General features: G+C 48.3%; 1 protein-coding gene across 2 annotated transcripts in view; it reads right to left on the bottom strand.

Moving 5' to 3' along the window:
- Positions 1 to 2,847: 2,847 nt before the first annotated feature.
- Positions 2,848 to 23,148, bottom strand: part of CNTFR (ciliary neurotrophic factor receptor) — a 343,463-nt gene continuing 323,162 nt past the window's right edge. For both annotated transcript variants that reach the window (XM_058172426.1, XM_058172427.1), the window contains 3 exons: positions 14,298 to 14,478; positions 6,880 to 7,024; positions 2,848 to 3,388 (listed from right to left, as the gene is read on the bottom strand). In XM_058172426.1, coding sequence (XP_058028409.1) covers position 3,388; positions 6,880 to 7,024; positions 14,298 to 14,478 — 327 coding nt within the window. In that variant the 3' untranslated portion in view covers positions 2,848 to 3,387. The remainder of the gene's footprint in view (positions 3,389 to 6,879; positions 7,025 to 14,297; positions 14,479 to 23,148) is intronic.

The raw sequence follows: 23,148 nt of genomic DNA, 5'->3' as shown, positions 1-23,148 counted from the left end.
CCTGCGTTTGGGTGGATTGAGGATTGCGTGGCCTGGGAAGAGGAGCAGCGGAGGCAGGCGAGGGATTAGGGCAGGCGGGGGCAGAGGGGTCCAGACCAGGGGCTTTTCCTCCAACGGCCAAGGAGAGACGGACGGAAGCTGGGAGGGTCATCAGCTCAGCTGTGGGAAAGGCCCAAAGAATCGGCCTGGCTATCTTCCTTGGCTGGCTGGGGAATTCTGGGAGTTGAAGTTCATCCATCTTCAAGTGGCCAAGATTGTGAAACATTGGCTTAAGATATCTCTGAATATTTTTTTTTAATTTGCATTTATATCCCGCCCTTCTCCGAAGACTCAGGGCAGCTTACACTATGTCAAGCAATAGTCTTCATCCATTTGTATATTTATATACAAAGTCAACTTATTGCCCCCCCAACAATCTGGCTCCTCATTTTACCTACCTTATAAAGGATGGAAGGCTGAGTCAACCTTGGGCCTGGTGGGGCTTGAACCTGCAGTAATTGCAAGCAGCTGTGTTAATAACAGACTGTCTTAACAGTCTGAGCCACAGACTGCATACCCTATACCCAGAAATACCTCTTGTTCACTACTCCCTGCTAGCACTGATTATGTTCCCTAGTTGGACCATGACATGTCTGCAAGGAAGCTACGATGACAAAACCAAGTATCCCGGGGTGAAATGCTCCCGGATCGGACCGGATCGCGCAATTCGGTAGTGATCGTGGCCAGTAGTTTGGCAATCCGGTAGCGATGATGGAGCAAAGCTCCACTCACCTGCTCGGGGCGTCAGTACTTCCTGGTTTTAACCAGGAAGTAATGTGTTTTTTACCTTCTGCGCATGTGCAGAAGGTCTATGTGCACATGTGACACTCGCAGTGCGTGTCCTTCCGAACCCGGTAAGGAAGATAAGTAGATTTCACCCCTGCAAGTATCCCTCTCTTCCTCCTCTCTCTCCCAACTTCCTCCTCTGTTGCGATATTATGCCATATGAACCCCTTTATGAAATCGTTTATAAAATTACTTATGTGCAAATATAAGCATGAGCAAGTTTTGAGAAATTGCTTGTGTGCAAAAACATCAGCATAAGTAAGTCTGGCTAATTTTAATCATGTAAGCAGAAATCTGTTTGATGTCAAGGTTGCAAAGATGTTTGCCTGTAAATGTATCAACACAGAACATTCCTTCTCTGATAAGGCTTACTTCACAGAGCTTCAAAAGAAGTTGCTCCCCCACACAATTATAGCCAGGATGTTTCGAGAACTGTAGAATGCCTTAGACACGTGTGGGAGTGATATCCTTGTAGTCGGTGTAGATTGCTATGCAGCTGTACCACGTAGGAAAAGAAGCAGAGAACAAAGAGCCACCTCATGGTAAAACTCCTCCCAAGAATCATGAGCTTTCTCCCAAAATCATAGGCTTGTGGATGTGCTTGCAGTCACGTGTTCACATGTTGAATATATGCTAATATGTAACCTCCCCTGCTTACCTTCTGTAACCCACCCCTAACCCCTAATCTTAATAAAAGGGTTGTCTCGAGCTAGCTCGGGGCTCGCTCACTACGAGGAGAATTGGACTCCGTGTCTTTGTTCTCACTCCGTCCAGCGCAGGGACTGCCTGGACCCTTTCGTGGCGAGCCCGCTGGCCACGAGAAACGCCACACTCCTCCTCCTCCTCCTCCTCTCAGTCCCATCCTCCTCCTCCTCCCTCCTCCTGCCTGAAAAGCCCCCTCCGTCCCAGCGCTGGTAATGTTACCCGGTTGGATAATCAAACGTCTGCAAGAAAACAACCAAGCTCAGAGAGCACCAAGTCCAGCCCTGAGCCACAAATATTCTCTTTTATCGAAATTGTTTGCAGCTGCCAAACGTGACATCCAGAATCCAGAAGCAGCAGGAGCCGGAAATCGAGAATCTAAAAAATGCCACCTGCCTTCCTTCTCCAGAACCAATGGAAGCAATTTCAGGTTCAATTCTCAAATGCGAGGCTGAGAGACCGGTCGGAAGACCCCTTGTCCTTCATCCCCCTAATGGGCTTATGTTTTGGTCACGTAAACGTAAGTGCAACAAAATCTCCACCTATGGCTCTAGGGCAGGGGTCTCCAACCTTGGTCCCTTTAAGACTTGTGGCCAGCTTTGCTGGCTGAGGGACTCTGGGAGTTGAAGTCCACAAGTCTTAAAAGGACCAAGGTTGGAGACCCCTGCTCTAGGATAGCTTAAGCAAGAAAAAAAACAAACCCACATTATTTTCCAAAATCTTGGAAGACTTGCATTACAAATGAAAAATAGAGGGTGTCTTGAACACATTGCCGTCAATGCCATCTTGACTTTTTTGACCTAACCTGGCAGACGCGTCCGCTCCCAACTTCCTTGTGCCCAAATCCTGACCTTTATGGACCCCTCCCCCATCAGCCCCTCTTCCTGCAGACGGTCAGTCTGACGACGGAAAGGAGCACACGCACAACCAGGTTCCGCAAAGGTTGTAATGAAATGGTCACATTCAATGAGCGCCTTCTCGGCTGGGCTCCCCTCCCCCTCCCCTTTCCGGTGTGGGTGTGTGTTTGTGTGCCCGTTGAGTCTTAAAATTTTTATGTACATCTATAAAAAGTTCAAAGACCGTGGACGTTGGAGGATGGGGGTGGTGGTGGCGGTAGAGGGGCTGATGGTCTTAAATGCTACACCCCGACGAGGCAGAGGGGCAAGATGGGAAGTGGGTCTGGGGCAGGAGAGAAGGGGAGCGTTACAAAACAGGATGAACTGGGGGAGGGGCCAGTGGGGTGTCTCGGCTTAGTTACAGAACCCCCCCACCCTGTGTGGATCCCCACCTCCCCCCCAGTAATAAGAGCAGTACAGAAACGCCAGTGATCCTTGTATAAACTGAACGGACTCCGTTACAAAGAGCGGGAGATGACGGGGGTGGTCCAGGAACAGCCCCTATCTTCCGGTGACGATGATGTCAGTGCAGGCAGAAAAAGACCCCCCCTCTCCACCTGTTATATGGAAGTCTTGGGGTTCCCAGAGGGGGTCTGGGGCGGGCATCCCTACCCACAATTTCCTTGTTTTGCTCGGCCGAGATTCATCCTCTCGCAGTTCAGAAAAGCGGAGAGCTCCCAGCTCCGTGTGGCCCCCGGGGCCCCCGGTCTGAGCTGCCCCATCCACACGCTGGAGGGTCCTGCTTGGCAGCCGAAGGAAGCATCTTTGGCTTGGTGGCTTAGCTGTATGATCCGAGCCCAACGCCCGGGGGCTCTTCCCTCGCGTGCTCCGGAGGGCGTCTTCCTCGTGTCCCACCCGCCATCGTCTGGCGCAAAGAGGTCCTTGGCTCCATCCGGGGCAGGTTGTGGTGGGTGGGCGAGAGCGGGGGGGGGATCCGGGGACGCCTGGCTCTCCGAAGACTCGTCCTTCAAGGAAGCAAAGAAGCCATGGGGAGAAACAGGCACAACCTTCAGACCGGGCGCAAAACAGAGGGAAGGACCAGATGGTCCCTGGACCCAGCTATTTTGAGTAACTATCGTCCAGTCTCCAACCTTCGCTTCGTTGCAAAGGTTGTAGAGAGTGCTGTGGCGCGACAGCTACCCCAATACCTGGATGAAGCCGTCTATCTAGACCCGTTCCAGTCCGGCTTTCGACCCGGATACAGCACGGAGACAGCTTTGGTCGCATTGGTGGATGATCTCTGGCGGGCCAGGGACAGGGGGTACTCCTCTGCCCTGGTCCTATTAGATCTCTCAGCGGCTTTTGATACCATCGACCATGGTATCTTGCTGCGCCGGTTGGGGGGATTGGGAGTGGGAGGCACCGTGTATCGGTGGTTCTCCTCCTATCTCTCCGACCGGCCGCAGACGGTGTTGACAGGGGGGCAGAGGTCGGCCGCGAGGTGCCTCACTTGTGGGGTCCCGCAGGGGTCGATTCTCTCGCCCCTGCTGTTCAACATCTATATGAAGCCGTTGGGTGAGATCATCAGTGGCTTCGGGGTGAGATACCAACAGTACGCTGATGACACCCAGCTGTACTTTTCCACCCCGGGCCACCCCAATGAAGTTGTTGAAGTGCTGTCCCGGTGTTTGGAAGCCGTATGGGTCTGGATGGGGAGAAACAGGCTCAAGCTTAATCCCTCCAAGACGGAGTGGCTGTCGATGCGGCATCCCGATTCAGTCAACTGCAGCCGCGGTTGACTGTTGGAGGCGAGTTATTGGCCCCAAAGGACAGGGTGCGCAACTTAGGTGTCCTCCTGGATGATCGGCTGTCGTTTGAAGATCATTTGATGGCCGTCTCCAGGAGGGCCTTCCACCAGGTCCGCCTGGTTCGGCAGTTGCGCCCCTTCCTTGATCGGGATGCCTTGTGCACAGTCACTCACGCGCTCGTTACCTCTCGCTTGGATTATTGTAATGCTCTCTATATGGGGCTCCCCTTGAAGTGCACTCGGAGGCTTCAGTTAGTCCAGAATGCAGCTGCGTGGGTGATAGAGGGAGCTTCGCGTAGCTCCCACGTAACACCGCTCCTGCGCAGACTGCACTGGCTACCTGTGGCCTTTCGAGTGCACTTTAAGGTGTTGGTTACGACCTTTAAAGCGCTCCATGGCTTAGGCCCCTGGGTACTTACGGGACCGCCTGCTGTTACCACATGCCTCCCACCGACCGTCGCTCTCACAGAGGGACTTCTCAGGGTGCCGTCCGCCAAACAATGTCGGCTGGTGGCCCCCAGGGGAAGGGCCTTCTCTGTGGGGGCTCCCACACTTTGGAACGAGCTTCCCCCAGGCTTACGTCAAATACCTGACCTTCGGACTTTCCGCCGCGAACTGAAGACATACCTTTTTATTCGCGCGGGGCTGGCTTAAATTTAAAATTTAAAATTATATAAATTTTATCGATTTTAAATTTTCTACTAATTTTAAATGGGGTTTGGTTTTATAAATTTTAAAGTTCTAGGCTAATTTATAGTAAGTTTTTTAACTTGCATTTTAAATTGTATACTGTGGTGTTTGTATTTTATTGTTGCCTGTACACCGCCCTGAGTCCTTCGGGAGAAGGGCGGTATAAAAATCAAATAAATAATAATAAATAAAATAATAATAAATAATGGTCGGGCGAGTGGGGGTGGGGGGCTTTCACAAGGGACCCCGAGGCCGGAAGGAGGCGGAGAGGAGGAAAGGAGCAACCTCTGCCTCTCGGGCAACCTCAGTGCCGGGCTGGGGAACATGGGCCTTTTTAAAAAGGACTCCGATTCTTATTCTCGGGGTCTTAACAGTGGTTATTTCTGGTCTGAGCAACAACTGGACAGGAACTTTGCCAGGAGGTTACATACGACCCAGGATAAATGGCAGGTAGTCCTTGACTTATGACCCCAATTGAGTCCAGCATTTCTGCTGCGAAGCAAGACATTGGTGAAGTGAGTTTTGCCCCCATTTTGTGACCTTTCTGGCCAAAGATGTGAGTCACTGCAGTGCTTAAGTTAGTCACATGGTTGTTAAATGAATCCTGCTTCCGCATTGACTTTGCTGGTCAGAAGGACATAAATCGGGAACACGTGACCCCGGGACACTGTGACCGTCATAAATATGAGTCGGCTGTCAAGCATCTGAATTTGGATCATGTGGCCATGGGATGCTGCAATGGTCGTAAGTGTGAAAAACAGTCATAAATCACTGTTTTTAGGGCTGTTGTAACTTTTAACAGTTATTAAACGAAGGATTGTTCAGTCAAGGACTATCTGTATCATGAAATCTCTAGCCCCACAGTGGGAGTCAATCAGAATTCAAAGCAACAATATTTGGAAGCCAAGAAGAGTCAAGAGCATCTCCACAGGGGTTGAGGAGTCCTTCCAGCATTCAAGCACAAGCTGCGACAGCCAACAAAGGACCCCAGAGCCCAGGAGCTGCCCTAGTGACCCTCTAAACCTCACCCTTCATTATTCCCTGATGTCCTGAAACCCCTTCGTGCAGAGGTCTCCAACCCTGGCCACTTTACGACTTGGGAGCTTCAACTCTGGGAATTCTGGAGATGAAGTCTACAAGTCTCAACGTTGCTAAGGTTGAAGGCCCTTGCCTTAGTGGATCTAGCACTGTTACATCTGCAGGGCTCCCAAGAGATCTGGAGGTCACCAAGAGATGATTCCATGACCTCCAGTGCAGTTTTCCAGCCCTTGGAGATCACAGCTCCCCAAATGAAGAGCTCCCCCCAATTAGAGAAGCTTAACATTGCGAAGAGAGAAGATTCAGCCATGGGGCCCCCAGATGGGGCTGGGTTAGATGAAGGAAGGATCATCAATGGGAGTTCCTCACCTAGGTAAAGGGATGAGGAGAAGAAAGCCACCAAGATGACCTTGGAAAGCAAGATGGGGACAGACCCAGAGGGGACTCCTGAAGAAGAAAGGCTGTGGAAACCACCTATGATGTTCTCCTACTTTGGGTTCCTCTCAGAGTGGAAGGAGAACAATTCTGGGTACCACATGAAGGACTGGGGGAGGACACAGGTCTCCTGGAGGGTTGCCAGAGGCCACAATGACATCCTTTGATAGGTGGGGAGGACATTTTATCAGGAAGGTCTGCAGGAAGGTCAAGATGATGGTGACCTCGCAATAGAAGCTCCACTTCCTATGGACTTATTATCTTTCCTTTGGGGATCTATTTTTGAAGGATGTTCTTCTCAAAGAGCTCCCCTTCCCCCTTCATCTTGACTGTTGTAGACACCATCACCACCACTATTTGAAAACTGGCTCCATCGAAAGACGGCCATTTTGATTCCGAATTTCAATGGTAGGATCTAAGGATGTCATGCAGCCATCAGCGGTTCCTTCCTGACGTGGCCCCTGCTCTCTTTGCATCCGACCTTCTCGGCCTGTCCTTGAACCCTCTTCCCACCCTGGGAAAACTCTTGTTAGATGAGATACTCACTAGATTAAGAGAAGGGCAAATGCCACCGAGACCAGACCTGGGACCACAGAAGGTGACACGGCTTCATCGCTGCTTTGTTCCTCTGAGTCATAGATCCTGGTGGTGGGGGGCACCTCGAATGTGGAGGTGCTGCTGGTGGTAGTCTCTGCAGGAAGGAAAAGAGGATACAGTTCCAGAATTATTTTTTTTAAAGAGGCACGATGGACAGCATTTTAACAAATCGCAACCCTGTTTGGTTTGGTGGCTGCAATGTCTCAGATAGAAAGTCCCTACAGAGAGTGATGAGGACAGCAGAGAAGCAGCAGAGAAGATTATAGGGAGCTTGCTTCCTGTTATTTAGGATACCGCTTATAAGCACTATGTGCTTAGAGCTCAAAGCATTGTTAGAGACTTCACACACCCACTCTATGGCCTGTTTCTGTGGCTCCCCTCTGGGAGGGGGTTTCAAAGTATTTCTAGCAGGATTTCCAGATTCTGTAACAGCTTTGTTCCCCAGGCCATCCGTCTGGCAAACTCGCAAAATTCTCTTTTCTCTCTATGTACATCCTCCATGTGCATCTCGGCATACATCTGAACTAGACTGTGTTGTTTCTCCGTGTCATGGAATATATGTGGGTATATACATAATTTTGTATTTATTTATTTTGTCATGTATATTGTACTGTATATTGGAGGTGGTGACCCTTTGAGAGCTGTATGCAATGAAGTTTCATTTTAGTGTATGGTTAGTACATATTCAAAGTGACAATAAAGTTATTATTCTATTCTATTCTATTCTGTTCTGTTCTGTTCTGTTCTGTTCTGTTCTGTTCTGTTCTGTTCTGTTCTGTTCTGTTCTGTTCTGTTCTGTTCAGTTCAGTTCAGTTCAGTTCAGTTCTATTCTATTCTATTCTATTCTATTCTATTCTATTCTATTCTATTCTATTCTATTCTATTCTATTCTATTCTATTCTATTCTATTCCAGGCTGTTAATGTCAAATTTGGGGTTTTTTTTTTGCCTCCCAACCCCAAATCAACACCTGCACCTTCATGCAGAACAACCAAGGATGAATTTTGCAGCCTTGGAAGGAAACTTCTGCCCTCATTGTGGCTTATCCTGGAGTCCTGGGGGTTGAACGTTGGGGCTGACTGGGGCCTTTGACTTTGCTGGGCCCACCCACCCTGTCCCTCTGACTGCAGCCTTTCAGTCAACACCCCAGACCCAAACAGGGCCTACAAAAGTCCCAACCTTAGGAGCCCCACAAGGCATCATCTCTATGTCAACGGTCTGTGGTAGCTCTGAGCACCACCAGAAGTCTCTTTATTTATTTTATTTATTTATTTATAGTTTAATTTCTATACCGCCCTTCTCCCGAAGGACTCAGGGTGGTTTACAGCCTTATTAAAAACACAAATAATACATAATATAAATAACAAATTTAAAACAAATTTAAAACAAATATTAAATAGGCCTAATTTAACTAAAACGGTCATAGACCGACGTAAAAACCTTTAAAATTTAAAATTAAAATGCACTCAGGCTAGTCCCGCACGATTAAATAGTAAAGTCTTCAGTTCTCTTCTACCCAAAGACTCAAGGGCAGCAAGACAATTGGGGGTCTTCTGGTTCCGCCCCCTTTTGTCTTGGTGGGCATCTTCCTTCTGGCCCAGAAATATGACCACACTGGGATTTGGGCTCCCTTCCAGGAATTGTCTGGGAACCTCAAGGTTGAGACTGTGCCAGGGTCTGCAACTGGACGTCTTATTTTTTATATGGCATCTCTTCAGTTGGTACCTTTGGCGCTGCAAAGTTACTACTGCATTGTGTTAGGACTTGAGGCTTACAATGGACTGGGTGTATCTAGTCTAGAGAAAGGAAGGACCAGGAGTGACATGAGGGGCTGCCACATAAAGAGGGGGTCCAGCTATTCTCCAAAGCACCAGAAGGCAGGAGAAGAAACAATGGATGGAAACCAATCAAGAAGAGAAGCAACCTGGAATTGAGGAGGAAATTCCTGACAGTGAGAACGATTAACCAGTGGAACAACTTGCCTCCAGAAGTTGTGGGTGCTCCATTACTAGAGGTTTTTAAGAACCATTTGTCTCAAATTGTATAGGGTCTCCTGCTTGAGCAGAGGGTTGGACTGGAAGACCTCCAAGGTCCCTCACAGATCTGTTATTCTGTCAAAAAATCAGTGGAATGGCTTGTCTTCAGAGGTTGTGGGTGCTCCATCACTAGAGGCTTTCAAAAAGAGTCCGGACAACCACTTGTCAGAAATGGAAACACAGGGTCTCCTGCTTGAACAGGGGTTGGACTAGAAGACCTCTAAGGTTCCTTCCAACTCTGTTACTATGACTGCACACTTTTGTCCCATTATTTTCGAGAGGAAATTCTTCTATTGTACACTACTAAATAAATAATAAATAGATTTATTTTGGGGTTCTGTACACTGTTAAGCAACCCCATAATTAATTTATTTTGAGGTTCTGCAGCAACCTAGTTGACCAAAGTGTATTGTGCGAACACAGCCCGAGAAAGAACAATCTTAACAAAGTTCCTGCAAGGCTTAAAAAAGGCTTCTGTGCATTTATTAATATCTCAAAGAAAAGGCAGGAGAGAGAGGCTCTAATTAGCAGCTATTTCTACCCCCCCTCATCACCGGCTCCCTTGTCGGTAAAGGAAAAGGCAATAACCCACCTCCCCTTGACTGCTAACGGCTGGTTTGCATCTGTTTCAAAACAACCTTCCTCACTTAGTGCCCTAAAGTTGTGTTTTCTTCTTCTGCGTGAACGGGCTTCCTGCACTTAAGGGCCTGGTGAAACCTCGCTTGAATTCACAAGGATGGAGGGTGGAAATAGCAGCAGGAAAAGATTGTGTGTGGTCAAACGGCCACCAGAGGGCAGCAAAGCTCCACCTGAAAACCCGCTACGGCAGGGGTCTCCAGTCTTGGCAACTTTAAAACTTTTGGACTTAGCTGGCTGAGGAATTCTGGGAGTTGAAGTCCACAAGTCTTAAAAGTTGCCAAGATTGGAGACCCCTGCCCTAAGGCCACCACTGATCTCTTCTTGCCTTTAGGGCAACCTGTGCTTTTCAACCTTCAGTTTGAACAAACCATGTCACCCAGGATTAGCTGGCCTTCCAGTTTGGAGCAGGCAGGAAGGCCTTCCCTTCTGCTGGCTAGGAGAAATTTCTGTTGGCTAGGAGAAATTTCCCAAATCTGCTGCATTTTGCTGGCTTCCCTCCAGGCATGGGGGGGCGGTTCTTGGATTAGGACCCAGAACAGAGACTAATAGAGTTGGAAGGGACCTTGGAGATCTTCTAGTCCAACTCGCTACTCAACTGGACTCAATACTCTAGGGGTGAACTCACCAATGCAGTATAAAATGGTACTATCACTTCTCAAGATCTTGACACCCCTCCCTCAGCACCCTGGCAGATGTCCCTGTAAGAGACAAGAAGTGAACCTGCAAAGGCATCAGTTGGAAGGGACCTTGGAGGTCTTCTAGTCCAACCCCCTGCTCAAGCAGGAATGCAGAGAAGAGCAACCAAGATGATTAGGGGACTGGTGGCTAAAACATATGAAGAATGGCTAGTCTAGTGAAGAGAAGGACCAGGGGAGACATGATAGCATCATTCAATATTTGAGGGGCTGCCCAGAGAGGAGGGGATCAATTTATTTTCCAAGGCTCCCAAAGGCCAAACAAGGAATAATGGATGGAAACTGATCAAGGAGAGATTCAACCTGGAAATAAGGAGGAATTTCCTGACAGTGAGAGCAATCAACCCATGGAACAGAAGTTGCCTTCCGAAGTTGTGGGAGCTTCATCATTGGATACTTTCAAGAAGAGTCTGGACTGCCATTAGTCAGAAACGGTGTAGGGTCTCCTGCTTGGGTGGGGGGTTGGACTAGATGACCTACAAGGTCCCTTCCAATTCTGTTAATCTGTATATCTATCCTATACCATCTCAGACAAGTGGCTGTCCAGTCTCTTCTTAAAGTTCTCCAGTGTTGGAGCACCCACATCTTCTGAAGGCAACTTCTGTTCCACTGGTTAATTGTCCTCACTATCAAGAAGTCTTTTTGGTGCTTCCCAGAAATACTGAATCAAACAGGTGGAAGTTGCAGGAAAGGAAGCTGGAAGGGAAGAGGCAAAAAGGGCCGGTCACAAAAACTGAGCAATGTTTTGAATCCCAGAATTCCTCCCGAGAACAGTGATGGGTGAATACTGACACCCTCCCAGGGCAAATCCTCCTCAGCTCTGTGAAGAAACCCTGGGGGTGGGTGGGTCATAACAACACTGAAACTAGAGGTTCTTCCTCTTCAACCCCATCCAGCTGAATGAGCCCATATTGGAAACAACCAACCCTACCAATAGAAGAGAGTATTTGCAGCTCAGGCTTTAGGGCTCTTGGTGCTCTCTGAGCTTGGTTGTTTTCTTGAAGACTTTTCATGACCTAACTAGGTAACATCATCAGTGTTAGAAGGGAGAGGAGGAGGACGACTGTGGGGTGCTTGGTGCTTTCTGAGCTTGGTTGTTTTCTTGGAGATATTTCATTACACAACTAAGTACCAACATTAGCTCTGGAAGGAAGGAAGGTGGCTTTGCTGAGAGAAGGAGGAGGGGGAGAACTGTAGAGTACTTGGTGCTATCTGAGCTTGGTTGCAAGCTGTCCTATTGAATAGCTCTTCTCCCAATCAGGAATGTTTCCCCTTAGTTCTACATTGGATTTCTCCTTAACGAGCTTCCACCCATTGCTTCCTGTCCTGCCCTCAGGTGCTTTGGAGAATAGGTTGACTCTCTCTTCTTGGTGGCAGCCCCTCAAATATCGGAGGACTGCTATCACATCCCCCCAAGTCCTTCTTTTCACTAGACAAGCCATACCCAATTCTTGCAAACATTTGTCATATGTTTTAGCCTCCAGTCTCCTAACCATCTTAATTGTACTTCTCTGCACTTTTTCCAGAGTCTCAAAGTGTTTGTTTGTATCGTAGTGACCAGAACTGGATGCACAATTCCAAGTGTGGCCTCCAGTGTGGAATTTATTTATTTATTTATTTTTGTCACAACAATATATGTAAGTATCATACAGAAAGGTTATATAGTATATAAAGGTATAAGTATATATATATATATATATATATAGGTCTTTGGTTGTTCGGGTTTTCTCCCGTGTAAAATTGGAAGTGTCTTGGCGACGTTTCGACGAAGTCTCATTCGTCATCTTCAGGCTTCAGCTTCGTGCTTCTGGGAGCAATGTGTGATCGCAGCTGTTTCTTCCTTTTAACTGCTAGTGGGGGTTTGAACTGATTGGGTGGGAGCTTGGCTGTGCTCTGATTGGATGGGGTTTTCTGTGCTCTGATTGGCTGGGGTGTGTCCTGTGTTGGTGGGGGCTTGGTTGTGCTCAGTCTGGTCTGTGCTGCAGGGGATTTGAGCTGGTGAGCTGCATAGCTGTTGTTTGGCTTTGTGGTGGTGCTACATCTTCATAGTGGGTGTCAGTCTGCTGCATGAATGGATTGGAGGGTTTGAAATGGCTAATGTTGCAGCTGCGGTCTGGCTTCTGGTCCTTGGTCGTGCTTCATGATCAGTGTGGGTTTGGGTCTGCTTTCTGGGTGGATGTGCGGTGGTGACATCCTGTGTGGACCTTGTGAGTGTGGGTCTGGTGTCATTCCTCGTGTTAGGGACTCGTTTGTCAATAAGGGCGGTTTTCCAAATGGCTGGTAGGCGGGAGGTGTCATCTCGTTTGTTCATGCTGTGTGGGCGTTTTTATCTCAATGGCTTCTCTGATTATTCTGTTGTTAAAGTGTTCAGTTTTGGCGATAGTTCTGGTCTTTTTAAAGTCAATATCATGTCCTGTGACTTTAAAGTGTTGGACCAGGAAGAAGTTGGTTCCTCTTTTTGAATGAGTTCTTGTGTTCTTCAATCGTGCACTTATTCTTCTGTTGGTTTGTCCAATGTATGTGGTGGGGCAGGCGGTGCATGGGATTTCATATACTCCTTGATTTTCTAACTCAATTTTGTCTTTGGGGTTTCTTAGGATGGTGGATATTTTTCTGTTTGTGCAGAATGCTGTCTTGATGTTGTGTTTGTGGAGGATCTTGCTGATTCTGTCTGTGGTGCCTTTTATATATGGGAGGAGGGCTGTGCCGTTTTCTTGTTCTCTGTCTTGGATTTTAGTGGGGGGTTCTTTTTGGATTAGCTTGGTAATCTTATTTCTTTGGAATCCATTGGATGTTAGTACGTTAGTGAGTGTCTAGTTCGGGTTTTAGGTGTTGTTCATCAGCTAAGCATTTTGTTCTGGAGATGAGTGTCTTGGCTACGGAGTTGATCTGTGCTGGGTGGTGGTGTGAGAGTGCGTGCAGATAGCGGTTTGTGTGTGTTTTCTTCTGGTAGATGGTGTGTCCTAGGGAGCCATTGGGTTTTCTGTAGACTAAGACATCCAGGAAGGGAAGTTGGTTATTAACTTCTGTTTCCATGGTGAACTGTATTTTGGGGTGTAGGCTATTGAGGTGTGTGAGGAAGTTGTCAAGTTTTTCTTTCCCGTGTGGCCAGATTATGAAGGTGTCGTCTACATATCTGAGCCAGAGTTTGGGTTTGTGATCAGATTTTTCTAGAGCTTGGGTTTCAAAGTGTTCCATGTAGAGATTGGCAATGACAGGTGAGAGTGGTGATCCCATGGGTGCTCCTTCTACTTGTTTGTATTTTTGTCCATTATAGATGAATCAAACAAAGCCAAACAACAGCTATGCAGCTCACCAGCTCAAATCCCCCTGCAGCACAGACTAGACTGAGCACAACCAAGCCCCCACCAACACAGGATACACCCCCAGCCAATCAGAGCACAGAAAAACCCCCATCCAATCAGAGCACAGCCAAGCTCCCACCCAATCAGTTCAAACCCCCACTAGCAGTTAAAAGGAAGAAACAGCTGCGATCACACATTGCTCCCAGAAGCACGAAGCTGAAGCCTGAAGATGACGAATGAGACTTCGTCGAAACGTCGCCAAGACACTTCCAATTTTACACGGGAGAAAACCCGAACAACCAAAGACCTATATACAAACACCCGTGAAAACCTCAGAAAACATATATATATATATATATATGAAGAAGAAAAGAAAAACAATAGGACAGGAACGGTAGGCACGTTTGTGCGCTTATGCACGCCCCTTATGGTCCTCTTAGGAATGGGGTGAGGTCAATAGAAGACAGTTTTTGGTTAAAGCTTTGGGGATTTTGGGAAGACACCACAGAGTCAGGTAAAGTATTCCAAGCACTGATGATTCTGTTACAGACTGCAACAGACTGCCTCTGACCATGGAGGTTTCACGTGTAGCCTGACGCTGCCTTGTGCGTCACAACTCACAAACGAGTCCCTCCCACCCCTTCACACCAGCCAACCAACACTGCACGCCTGGCTGCTTCTCTGGCCCGTCACCTGCTCCCTGGGCTTCGGTGGTGAGATGCTTGGGCTCTTCAGTCCAGGGTGTGGCGTGGACGGCTACACTCCAGTCGCTCCACGTGCCGATCTCGTTGTCCTTGGCGGCCACCTGGATGATGTACTCTTTCCCTGCGTAGGCATCAGTGATGATGTGGGAGGTCCCATCGGATAGCTCCACCTGTGGGGGTGAGAAGGGGGGGATTGTGGGAAAGAGGGTGTCTCAAGAAGATCTCAGCCATCCATGACAACCTCAAAGGGAAGCCCTCACTTCACTGGTTTTCCACAACAGGGGTCTTCAAAGTTGGCCACTTTAAGACTTGTGGACTTCAACTCCTGGAATCCCCCCAGCCACCACGTCCAGAGTTGTCCAACCTTGGTCACTGACTTCAACTCTCAGAATTGGCCCTGTTCATTCACGGGTTCAAATGTCATGACCTACATTCAGTGGCAGGATCCACTGCCTGTTGGAGTTGAGTGGATATCCCACAAACATCAGTGTTACACGAATTTGGGTGTGGTGGCACACCCCGAGGAATTCCATGGAAAAATTGAAAGGGGCACTAAATGCAACACCCAGGAAGAAGAATGTGGCGCCCCAAATGTGTGAATATTGAGAAATGAAAGAACAGGACCCTGGGGGACGATCTGGGTTGGGACAAAAGCAGTCATGGAGGAGGTTGGCTAATAACATCTTGCAGAGAGAATCAAACAAGGATTGTTTTTTTTTATTTGCATTTATATCCTGCCCTTCTCCGAAGACTCAGGGCGGCTTACACTATGTTAGCAATAGCCTTCATTCTATTTGTATATTTACAAAGTCAACTTATTGCCCCCAACAATCTGGGTCCTCATTTTACCTACCTTATAAAGGATGGAAGGCTGAGTCAACCTTGGGCCTGGTGGGACTTGAACCTGCAGTAATTGCAGGCAGCTGTGTTTCAATAACAGGCTTCTTACAGCCTGAGCCACACCGCGGCCCTAATTTTTCTAATTAAGGATAATATTTGTAGCTTAGGGTTGACATGAGGGGTCCTTGATTCTCTCTGAGCTTGCTTGTTTTCTTGCAGCCGTTTCATTACCCAAGTAGGTAACATCATCAGTGCGAGTGATAGGATTAGCACTGATGATGTTACCTAGTTAGCCCTCAAGGGAATTCTCTGTGCCAGCACCTGCTTCAAACAACATCACTCTCTACACCAGAACACCACCAGATGCACAACACAGCAGAAAATGGGGCGATAGAACCTGGTCAAGCCGGAAGCATCCAGATCCAGGTTTTGGAAACAGCCACCAATGCAGCCATCAATGATGCCTGTTATACAGGCTGAACTTTGAAAATTAAAAAGAGGAACCAGCTCCCAGAATATAAGGTTGGTGTATCCACTTTACTTAACTTACACTTAACTTACTCAAAAGAGAACCTATGGGAAGGAATAATTAATATTACGAAAATTAAGGCAGAAAAGGATCCCCAACAATATCTTCCATATTTGAGGGACCGTCCCAGAGAAGAGAAGGGGTCAACTTATTCTCCAAAGCACCAGAAGGCAGGAGAAGAAGCAATGGATGGAAACTAATCAAGGAGAGAAGCAACCTGGAATTAAGGAGGAATTTCCTGGCAGTGAGAATAATAAACCAGTGGAAGGGCTTGCCTCCAGAAACTGTGGGTGCTCCGTCCCTGGAGGTTTTTAACAAGAGACTGGGCAGTCTTTTAGGGTAGGGTCTCCTGCTTGAGCAGGGGGCTGGACTAGAAGACCTCCAAGGTCCCTTCCAGCTCTATTCTATTCTAAACAGGGAACGGCTTTGCTGAGAAGTCCTTCCATAGAGGACGGTCATCAGACTGAAGCATTTGTGTGCCGAAAGAATATTAGGAACCGGCGGAAAATGAGGCATGACAGCCAAGAGTCCGGCTGTCAAAGAGAGAAGCGCCCGGCAGGGAAGAAACAACCACTCAACGGCTGGAATCTGATGGAGAAGAGACAGTTCAATTGCTGGCCAAGCGACATCCACAAACAAGACTCGACGGTGCTCCGTTGTTGTGGTTTTCCCTCGTTCGGTTCCTTCCAAGCTTTCGTGACCCAGCAGAGATTATTTTGACAGGATTGTCTGTCACTAACAGCTTCTTCCAGTCCATGTAAGTTCATGCTTATGTCAACAGAGCTACTATTATGCCAGCCAGCTGGTCTTCTTTCTCAATTGCCTTCCCGTTTGCAAAGCTGCCCTTCTTTTGGAGTCCTCTTTGCATGATAGGCGATCCGGGAGAGTCTATGTAAGGACCAGCTCCAGCGGCCCTTTTCTTAGCCAAAACACGCCATTAAAAAGCCTCAGCTTTCCTTAGCTGCAGCCCATGGATTGGATCCCCCAAAGCGGATGTCTTTTAATAGCATGCGTTGGTCGGAAAAGGTGCCACCAGGCTCCTGATCTACACATCCCCACAATATCTAAAGAGGTGCAGTGCTCTCAATGAGCCATCACTGGTTTTAATTTATCTCGTGTGGAATGATTGAACGTGCCGACTATTTCGCCCTCGTCTGTCCTAGTGTTTCTCCCAAAGAGAAGGCATATTTGTATAGTCCTCTTCCCGGGTGGTTTATGATAAAGCTCTGCTTATTACAATGGAAGGAAGAAGTTGGGACCTTAGAAAGAGTGCGAAGAAAAACAGTTCAGGGGCTGGAGGCTAAATTGTACGATGAGCAGTGCAGGGATGTTTGGCCTAAGGAAGAGAAGGCCTCCCCCAATACCTTGAGGGCTGCCACAAAGAAGAAGGGGCCCATTTACGCTCCAGAGCACATGAGCCCTCGACAAGAAGCAACCGGTAGAATCTCCTTAGAGGGTGAACCAATCTGGAAATAAGGAGGAATTTCCTGAAAGTGAGAACAATTAATCAGTAGAACGGTTTGCCTTCCAGAAGTTGTGGGAGGCTAAAACATATGAACGAATTGGAATTGGCCAGTCTAGAGAAAAGAAGGACTGGGGAGACATGATAGCAGTCTTCCAGTATTTGAGGGGCTGTCACAAAGAAGAGGGGGTCAACTTATCCTCCAAAGCACCAGAAGGCAAGAGGAGAAAAAATGGATGGAAACTCATCAAGGAGAGAATTAACCTGGGATTAAGGAGAAACCTTCTAGCACTGAGGACAATTAACCAGTGGAAGGGCTTGCCCCCAGAAATCGTGGGCGCTCCATCACTGGAGGCTTTTAAGAAGAGACTGGACAATCACTTGTCTCAAATTGTATAGGGTCTCCTGCTCAAGCAGGGGGTTGGACTGGAGGACCTCCAAGGTGCCTCCCAGCTCTGTCTTTCTGTTAATTAACCAGTGGAAAAAGCTTTGCCATCAGAAGTTCTGGGTGCTTCATCACTGGAGGCTTTCAAAAAGAGACTGGACACTCATTTATCTGAAGTGGTATAAGGATTCCTGCTTTAGATGGGGGTTGGACTAGATGACCTCCAAGGTACCTTCCAGCCCAGTGATTCTATAAGTCTGCCAGAACTCCAATTTCTTCTCCATCAAATTGAATCAGTGTTGCATTGCCTGTTGGCCTAATGCAGTTTTTAAATAAAAAAAAATCAATAGTGTTTTAATATTCAGTGTTCAGTCGCTAGCCTTACAGCTCAGAAAAGATTGGGGTGTGGATGTCCAGCCAAGGAGGGAGAGACAGGATGTTACACAGATTAGCCATCATTGCACCAGGTCCTCCTGCAAGCCGTGAATGTTTTTTGCTTTGGAGATTTCAGAGACGAAGGCAGTGAGAAAGGAAGAAGAGATGAACAGGATATGAGCAGCAGAGGCAGAGCGACAGGAGATCAGATAGCTTAAGAGAGGATGGATAATGGAGAGACCAAATACTTGTAGGGCTTATCTTGGGCTTTGTTGAATGTAGGTCTGATTGTGTGGAGTATGACAAACTGTGGGATAAAGGAAGACTAATAGGGGCACCCAAACCTCCGATTATTCTGATTATTCCAACAAACAAGGAACTGTGAGGAAAAAAACAAACAAAAAACCAACCGAGGAAACTCACAATTGAGAAGGGAGTGAGATGAGCAGGGGAATTTTCCTCGTATCAGTTTAATATTTAGTGGTGAATCTATCATAAGAGGGATAGGAAGGGAAAAGATGACAATCTGAGATACACAATAAACTGTCTTAAGATACGCAGACAACACCTGCTGGGAAGGCCAACATAAAGAGAGCCAGGATCATTAGGACAGAAAAAAAAGAAAAAATGGGGTGATTGTTAAATATTAAAGAGGATAAGAGGAATGTCCTCCAGCGCATTTGGTAAACTTCGGCAAGCGCAGATGGTAGATAGTGAAGACTGCAGAAAGAATAACTGCAACCAGCAAGCAGGGAAGCCCCCTATATTGCATGGGTCAGAAGGAGGGCTGAGAAAAGATCTGCAGATCCCTCACATCCTGGACCTCAACAGTTTCAGCTCCTCCCTCCAGGATGGCGCCATAGGGCCCTGCATGCCAAAAGAACAAAAGCTGGACCCAGGGACAGTTCCCCTCCCCCCGTCCTGCCATCACTCTTCTGAACACCTAATTCTCACAGCTGACAAAATACAATGATATTAATAAAGGAGAATATTTGTAGCTCAGGGTTTGTTCTGTCTCCCACAATCACAACCAAGAAGACACGCGAGCTGACTATATTTGCCAGCAATTTATTCCTACGACAGATATCAGTTCTGGCAATGAACCTGTTCTGTCCCCCCTCGCCTCCGTCCGAGCGATGGCTTAATTAGCTGGCACTATCAGCTCTGGCAGCAAACTAGCGAGCGTCTGCCAAGTGTCTCTGTTATCTCTCTTGATGCCGATGAGTCACCCAGGAACAAACAGAACTTCAGCTCTTATTTAAGCAGTTGATTTGCCTGCTACGAAGAGGCACAGCAGCTCTTGCTGCCTTTATATCCTGGGGGTGTGGCACTTCCTAGGCCTGCCCCACCCCTGCTTCTGTTGATCCCGCCTCTCCTGCCTAGGAAACCTAGGGTCCAGCCAGGCCTGATTGCCATCAGCTGGGTCTGGAGGCGTGGCCTGGGGGGGAAGAGTCAGGGGACGGAGGCCTTGTTATCTCCACCTGGCCTGCTTCTGGCTCCTGGAGCTGAGCCAGGGAAGCCGGTACTCCCAAGGTAAGTCCTGATGGCCCTTCCCCCTCACTTTCCAAGTCACTTTCTGGCAGGGGGCCTGGCTTGGGGGGCGCAGACACAACAGAACCTGCGATTGCCTTCCAAGTTCTCTTATCTCCTGAGAAGCCAGCGTAACTGCAGTTAATAAACAGAAATCCAGAAGCCAAATTCTTAGTCTCGAAATAGTGCAGACAGAGTTTCCAAGAGCCAGTTTTTGTCCGTCACAAGAAGCTATACAGCAGCTCCTCCTGCTTTTATAACCTGTGGGGTGTGGCTCCGTGATTCAGCACTCTCTGGGCCTGCCCCACCCCTTCTTTTGTTGTTCCCGCCTCTCCTTTCTGTGATGCCTGGGGTTTAACCAGGACTGATTGTCAGCAGCTGGGTCTTGAGGCGTTGCCTGGGAGGGGGAAGGTGCGGGAGAAAGAGGCCTCGTCATCTCCTCCAGCTGGCCTGCCTCTGGGACCTGGAGCGGAGCCAGAGAGGAAGGTCCTGCAGAGGGAAGCCCTGTGGGCTCTTCCCCCTCACTCTCTGCCAGGAGGCCCAGCTTGGGAGCCAAAGACACGACAGGGTTTTTGCCTCAGTGCCGAAAAGAGCAACAAAGGTGATGAGGAGACTGAAGGCTGAAACATACGACGAACAGTTGCAGGAATTCGGTATTGTCTAGTTTAGAGAAAAGAAAGATTGGGGGTGACATAATAGCAGCGTTCTGATATTTGAGGGCCTGCCCCAAAGAAGAGGGAGTCAAGATATTCTCCAAAGCCCCTGAAGGCAGGACAAGAAACAATGGATGGAAACTGATCAAGGAGAGAAGCAACCTGGAATTAAGGAGAAACTTCCTAACAGTCAGGACAATTAACCAGTGGAACAGCTTGCCTTCGGAAGTTGTGGGTGCTCAATCATGGGTTTTTTTTAAGAGACAGCCACCTGTCTGAAATGGCATAAGGTCTCCTGCTTGAGCAGGGGGCTGGACTAGAAGATCTCCAAGGCCCCTTCCAGCTCTATTCTGATCCTAGGACAAACCAGGACCCAGAAGTGCTCTTGATATTGGCTCTGGCCTTAAATATTAAATACTGTTGGGGGCAATAAGTTGACTTTGTATATAATATACAAATGGATGAAGACTATTGCTTGACATAGTGTAAGCCGCCCTGAGTCTTCGGAGAAGGGCGGGATATAAATGCAAATAAAATAAATAAATAAACCCAGGCAAGAACTCCATGTAGATATTTTAATAAGATTTCTCTGAAGCGCCCAAGGCTTAGGAGACCAGCCATTCCTGGTTCATCTCTGCTTCTCAGTCCGATGCCTCCATCTCAACTTTTGTTTTGGCATGAGCTCCTCTTCCCCCTCCTCTCTGCCAACCTAGCATCACTGGCACTGATGAGGTTACCTAGTTTGGCTTATGAAACATCTGTAAGAAAAGAGACCATCAAGGACCCTTAATTTCAACCCTGAGCTACAGATATTCTCCTTTATTGGATCTGACTTCCTCAGAGACGGGTGCCCACCCTCTGCTTGAACCCACGGGCACAGCCCTGTTCCTCCGTCCTACTTCTTCACCTTTAGTAAGGTGGATTCTGGCCCTTCTCCAGCAGAAGGTATTCTGCAACCTCTGGTGCCCTGCTGGAGGGGAAGCTCCCCTGTTTTCTCTTCCCAGACAATGGCAGGTGAGTGGGGGTCTCGGGGTGGGGGCAGGGCTGAATAGCTGCACGATGGGCAACACGTGTGGGAGCCAGGATGCAAAGATGGGGGTGGGAGGTGGGCAGAGAGGGTGGGGGCTGAGTTAACCAAAGGAGCCTGCAAAATAGAAACAGGCTATTAGTGATCCATTAGTCAAAGATATCCAGTTGCATCCTAGGTAATCCATTAAAGCCAGCATCAGAGTGCATTAGGAAGGCCCTCGGCTCAGGGAGCAGGAGGAGGAAGCAGCGGCAATCTGGCTTGAATTACAAAGTTAAAAGCCAGGGGAAAAAAGAAAAGATGCCCTAAATATTTAATGCCGGGTGTTCGAGGAGACAGAACAGGAAAGTCTGTCGGGGGAAGAAGGAAAATTTGGAGGCAGAAGCAAAGGCCGAGTCACGGAAACCAAGAGCCAGCCTGCCCCGCCTGGCTGTCAAATGCCCATGGGTTGGGGGCTCTGAAGAAGTATTGGGATGGGCGGACCCCATCACCCACAAATGACCTGGACTAGGGAAGCCATGGGGATCCAGTTTGAGAAAAGTGCCAGCCAATGGGGATTGATTGGCTGATGCCTTAGAGGACAGAATTTCATAATAACCAACTTGGAAGGGAGTTATATCAGCCTCCTATGTCCCCCCCCCCCCACCCCCTCTGTTAAGTTCGGGAAGTAACGAGGCTGGAGACCAGGGTAGTGACAACAGCTCTTTAATATATGGTGAACCCAGCAACCGGGCTGGGGAAAAACCTCTCCTTATATACAGTTTAACCGGCGGCTTCAACCAATCAACAACGTGCTTGTTTCCGTAAAATATTTAAAGATACATTACACTCCTTCCTCCCAGAAAACACTTTACCCATATTTACATGATATTTACATATTATTTTCAACGTAATCACAAATAGACTGGGCGTCTCCTGACTCTTCGGACCTCGCAGTACATTCTCTGGGAGTGGGTTGAGCTGACCGGAGGGGCTGTTTGCTCCTCTCCTCCTCTAGGCCATCCGGCCCTGGATTATTGCAGTCGTCCTGCTGTTTTCTACTGGAACCTGTGGGCGTCGCTGGACCTCCACTCAGATAAGTCCTGCGATTTTCGGGTTTGAGTCAGCTGTGGTTCAAACATTGTATAGTCAGGGCCTGTTTCGTCTAATTGGGTTGTTGCTAACCGTTTCCTCAATTGGTCTATATATGGCGCCTCCATACTCGGCCGTCCTTTCTCCACCAAGTATGATTTTGGACCTGTTATGTTTAGATTTTCCTGCTACCCAGGTCGGGCCTCACCATAGTTGTGTGCCCATCGCCTATCCATTCCTCTTGTTTTCAGTCCCCTTGTAACCCTCTGGTGTATAGTTTGGATTTAAGCGGTCTAGTGGGCACCTGAGCTTCGGCCCATTAATAATTCGGCTGGGCTTCTGCGGTTGTGACACAGGGGTTCTGTGTTGGACGGCCAGGAAAATATCTATTTTTGATTGCCAGTCGCCTGGCTTGAGTCTGGACAATGCCTCTTTTGCGGACGGAACGCTCTGCAAGGCCATTCGTCGCAGGGTGGAAAGGCGCCGAGAGGGCATGCGGATGCCCTCTTCTGCAAGTATTCCTCAAACTGGGTTGCCGTGGTGCGGGCGTTATCGGAAACCTAGCGTGTCGGGCAACCCATGGGTTACAAATAGGTGCCTTAGGACTGAGATCACGGCCTCGGCTGTCATGGATCTCATGAGAATGATTTCCAGCCATTTGGAGTAGGCATCGACTACTACCAGGAATGTTTGGCCGTGGAAGGGGCCGGCAAAATCAATGTGGATTCTCGACCAGGGCCCTTGGGGTCTTTCCCATTCCCGAACCGGGGCCGTTGGGGGTAGCGGTCTGGACTATTGGCAGGCCTGGCATTTCCCTACCCTTTCAGCAATTTCTGAGTCCATTAAGGGCCACCACACATAGCTTCTCGCCAAACCCTTTATCCTAACGATCCCTGGGTGACCCTCGTGGAGGAGGTCCAACACCCTTTTCAATTTCTCTGGGATCACCACTCTATCCCCCATAGCAG

The sequence above is a fragment of the Ahaetulla prasina genome, chromosome 2 (assembly GCF_028640845.1).
Source record: "Ahaetulla prasina isolate Xishuangbanna chromosome 2, ASM2864084v1, whole genome shotgun sequence".
In the NCBI taxonomy this organism is placed as follows: domain Eukaryota; kingdom Metazoa; phylum Chordata; class Lepidosauria; order Squamata; family Colubridae; genus Ahaetulla; species Ahaetulla prasina.
The sequence above is the reverse complement of the archived record's forward strand: the minus strand, read 5'-3'. Positions and strand labels throughout refer to the sequence as shown.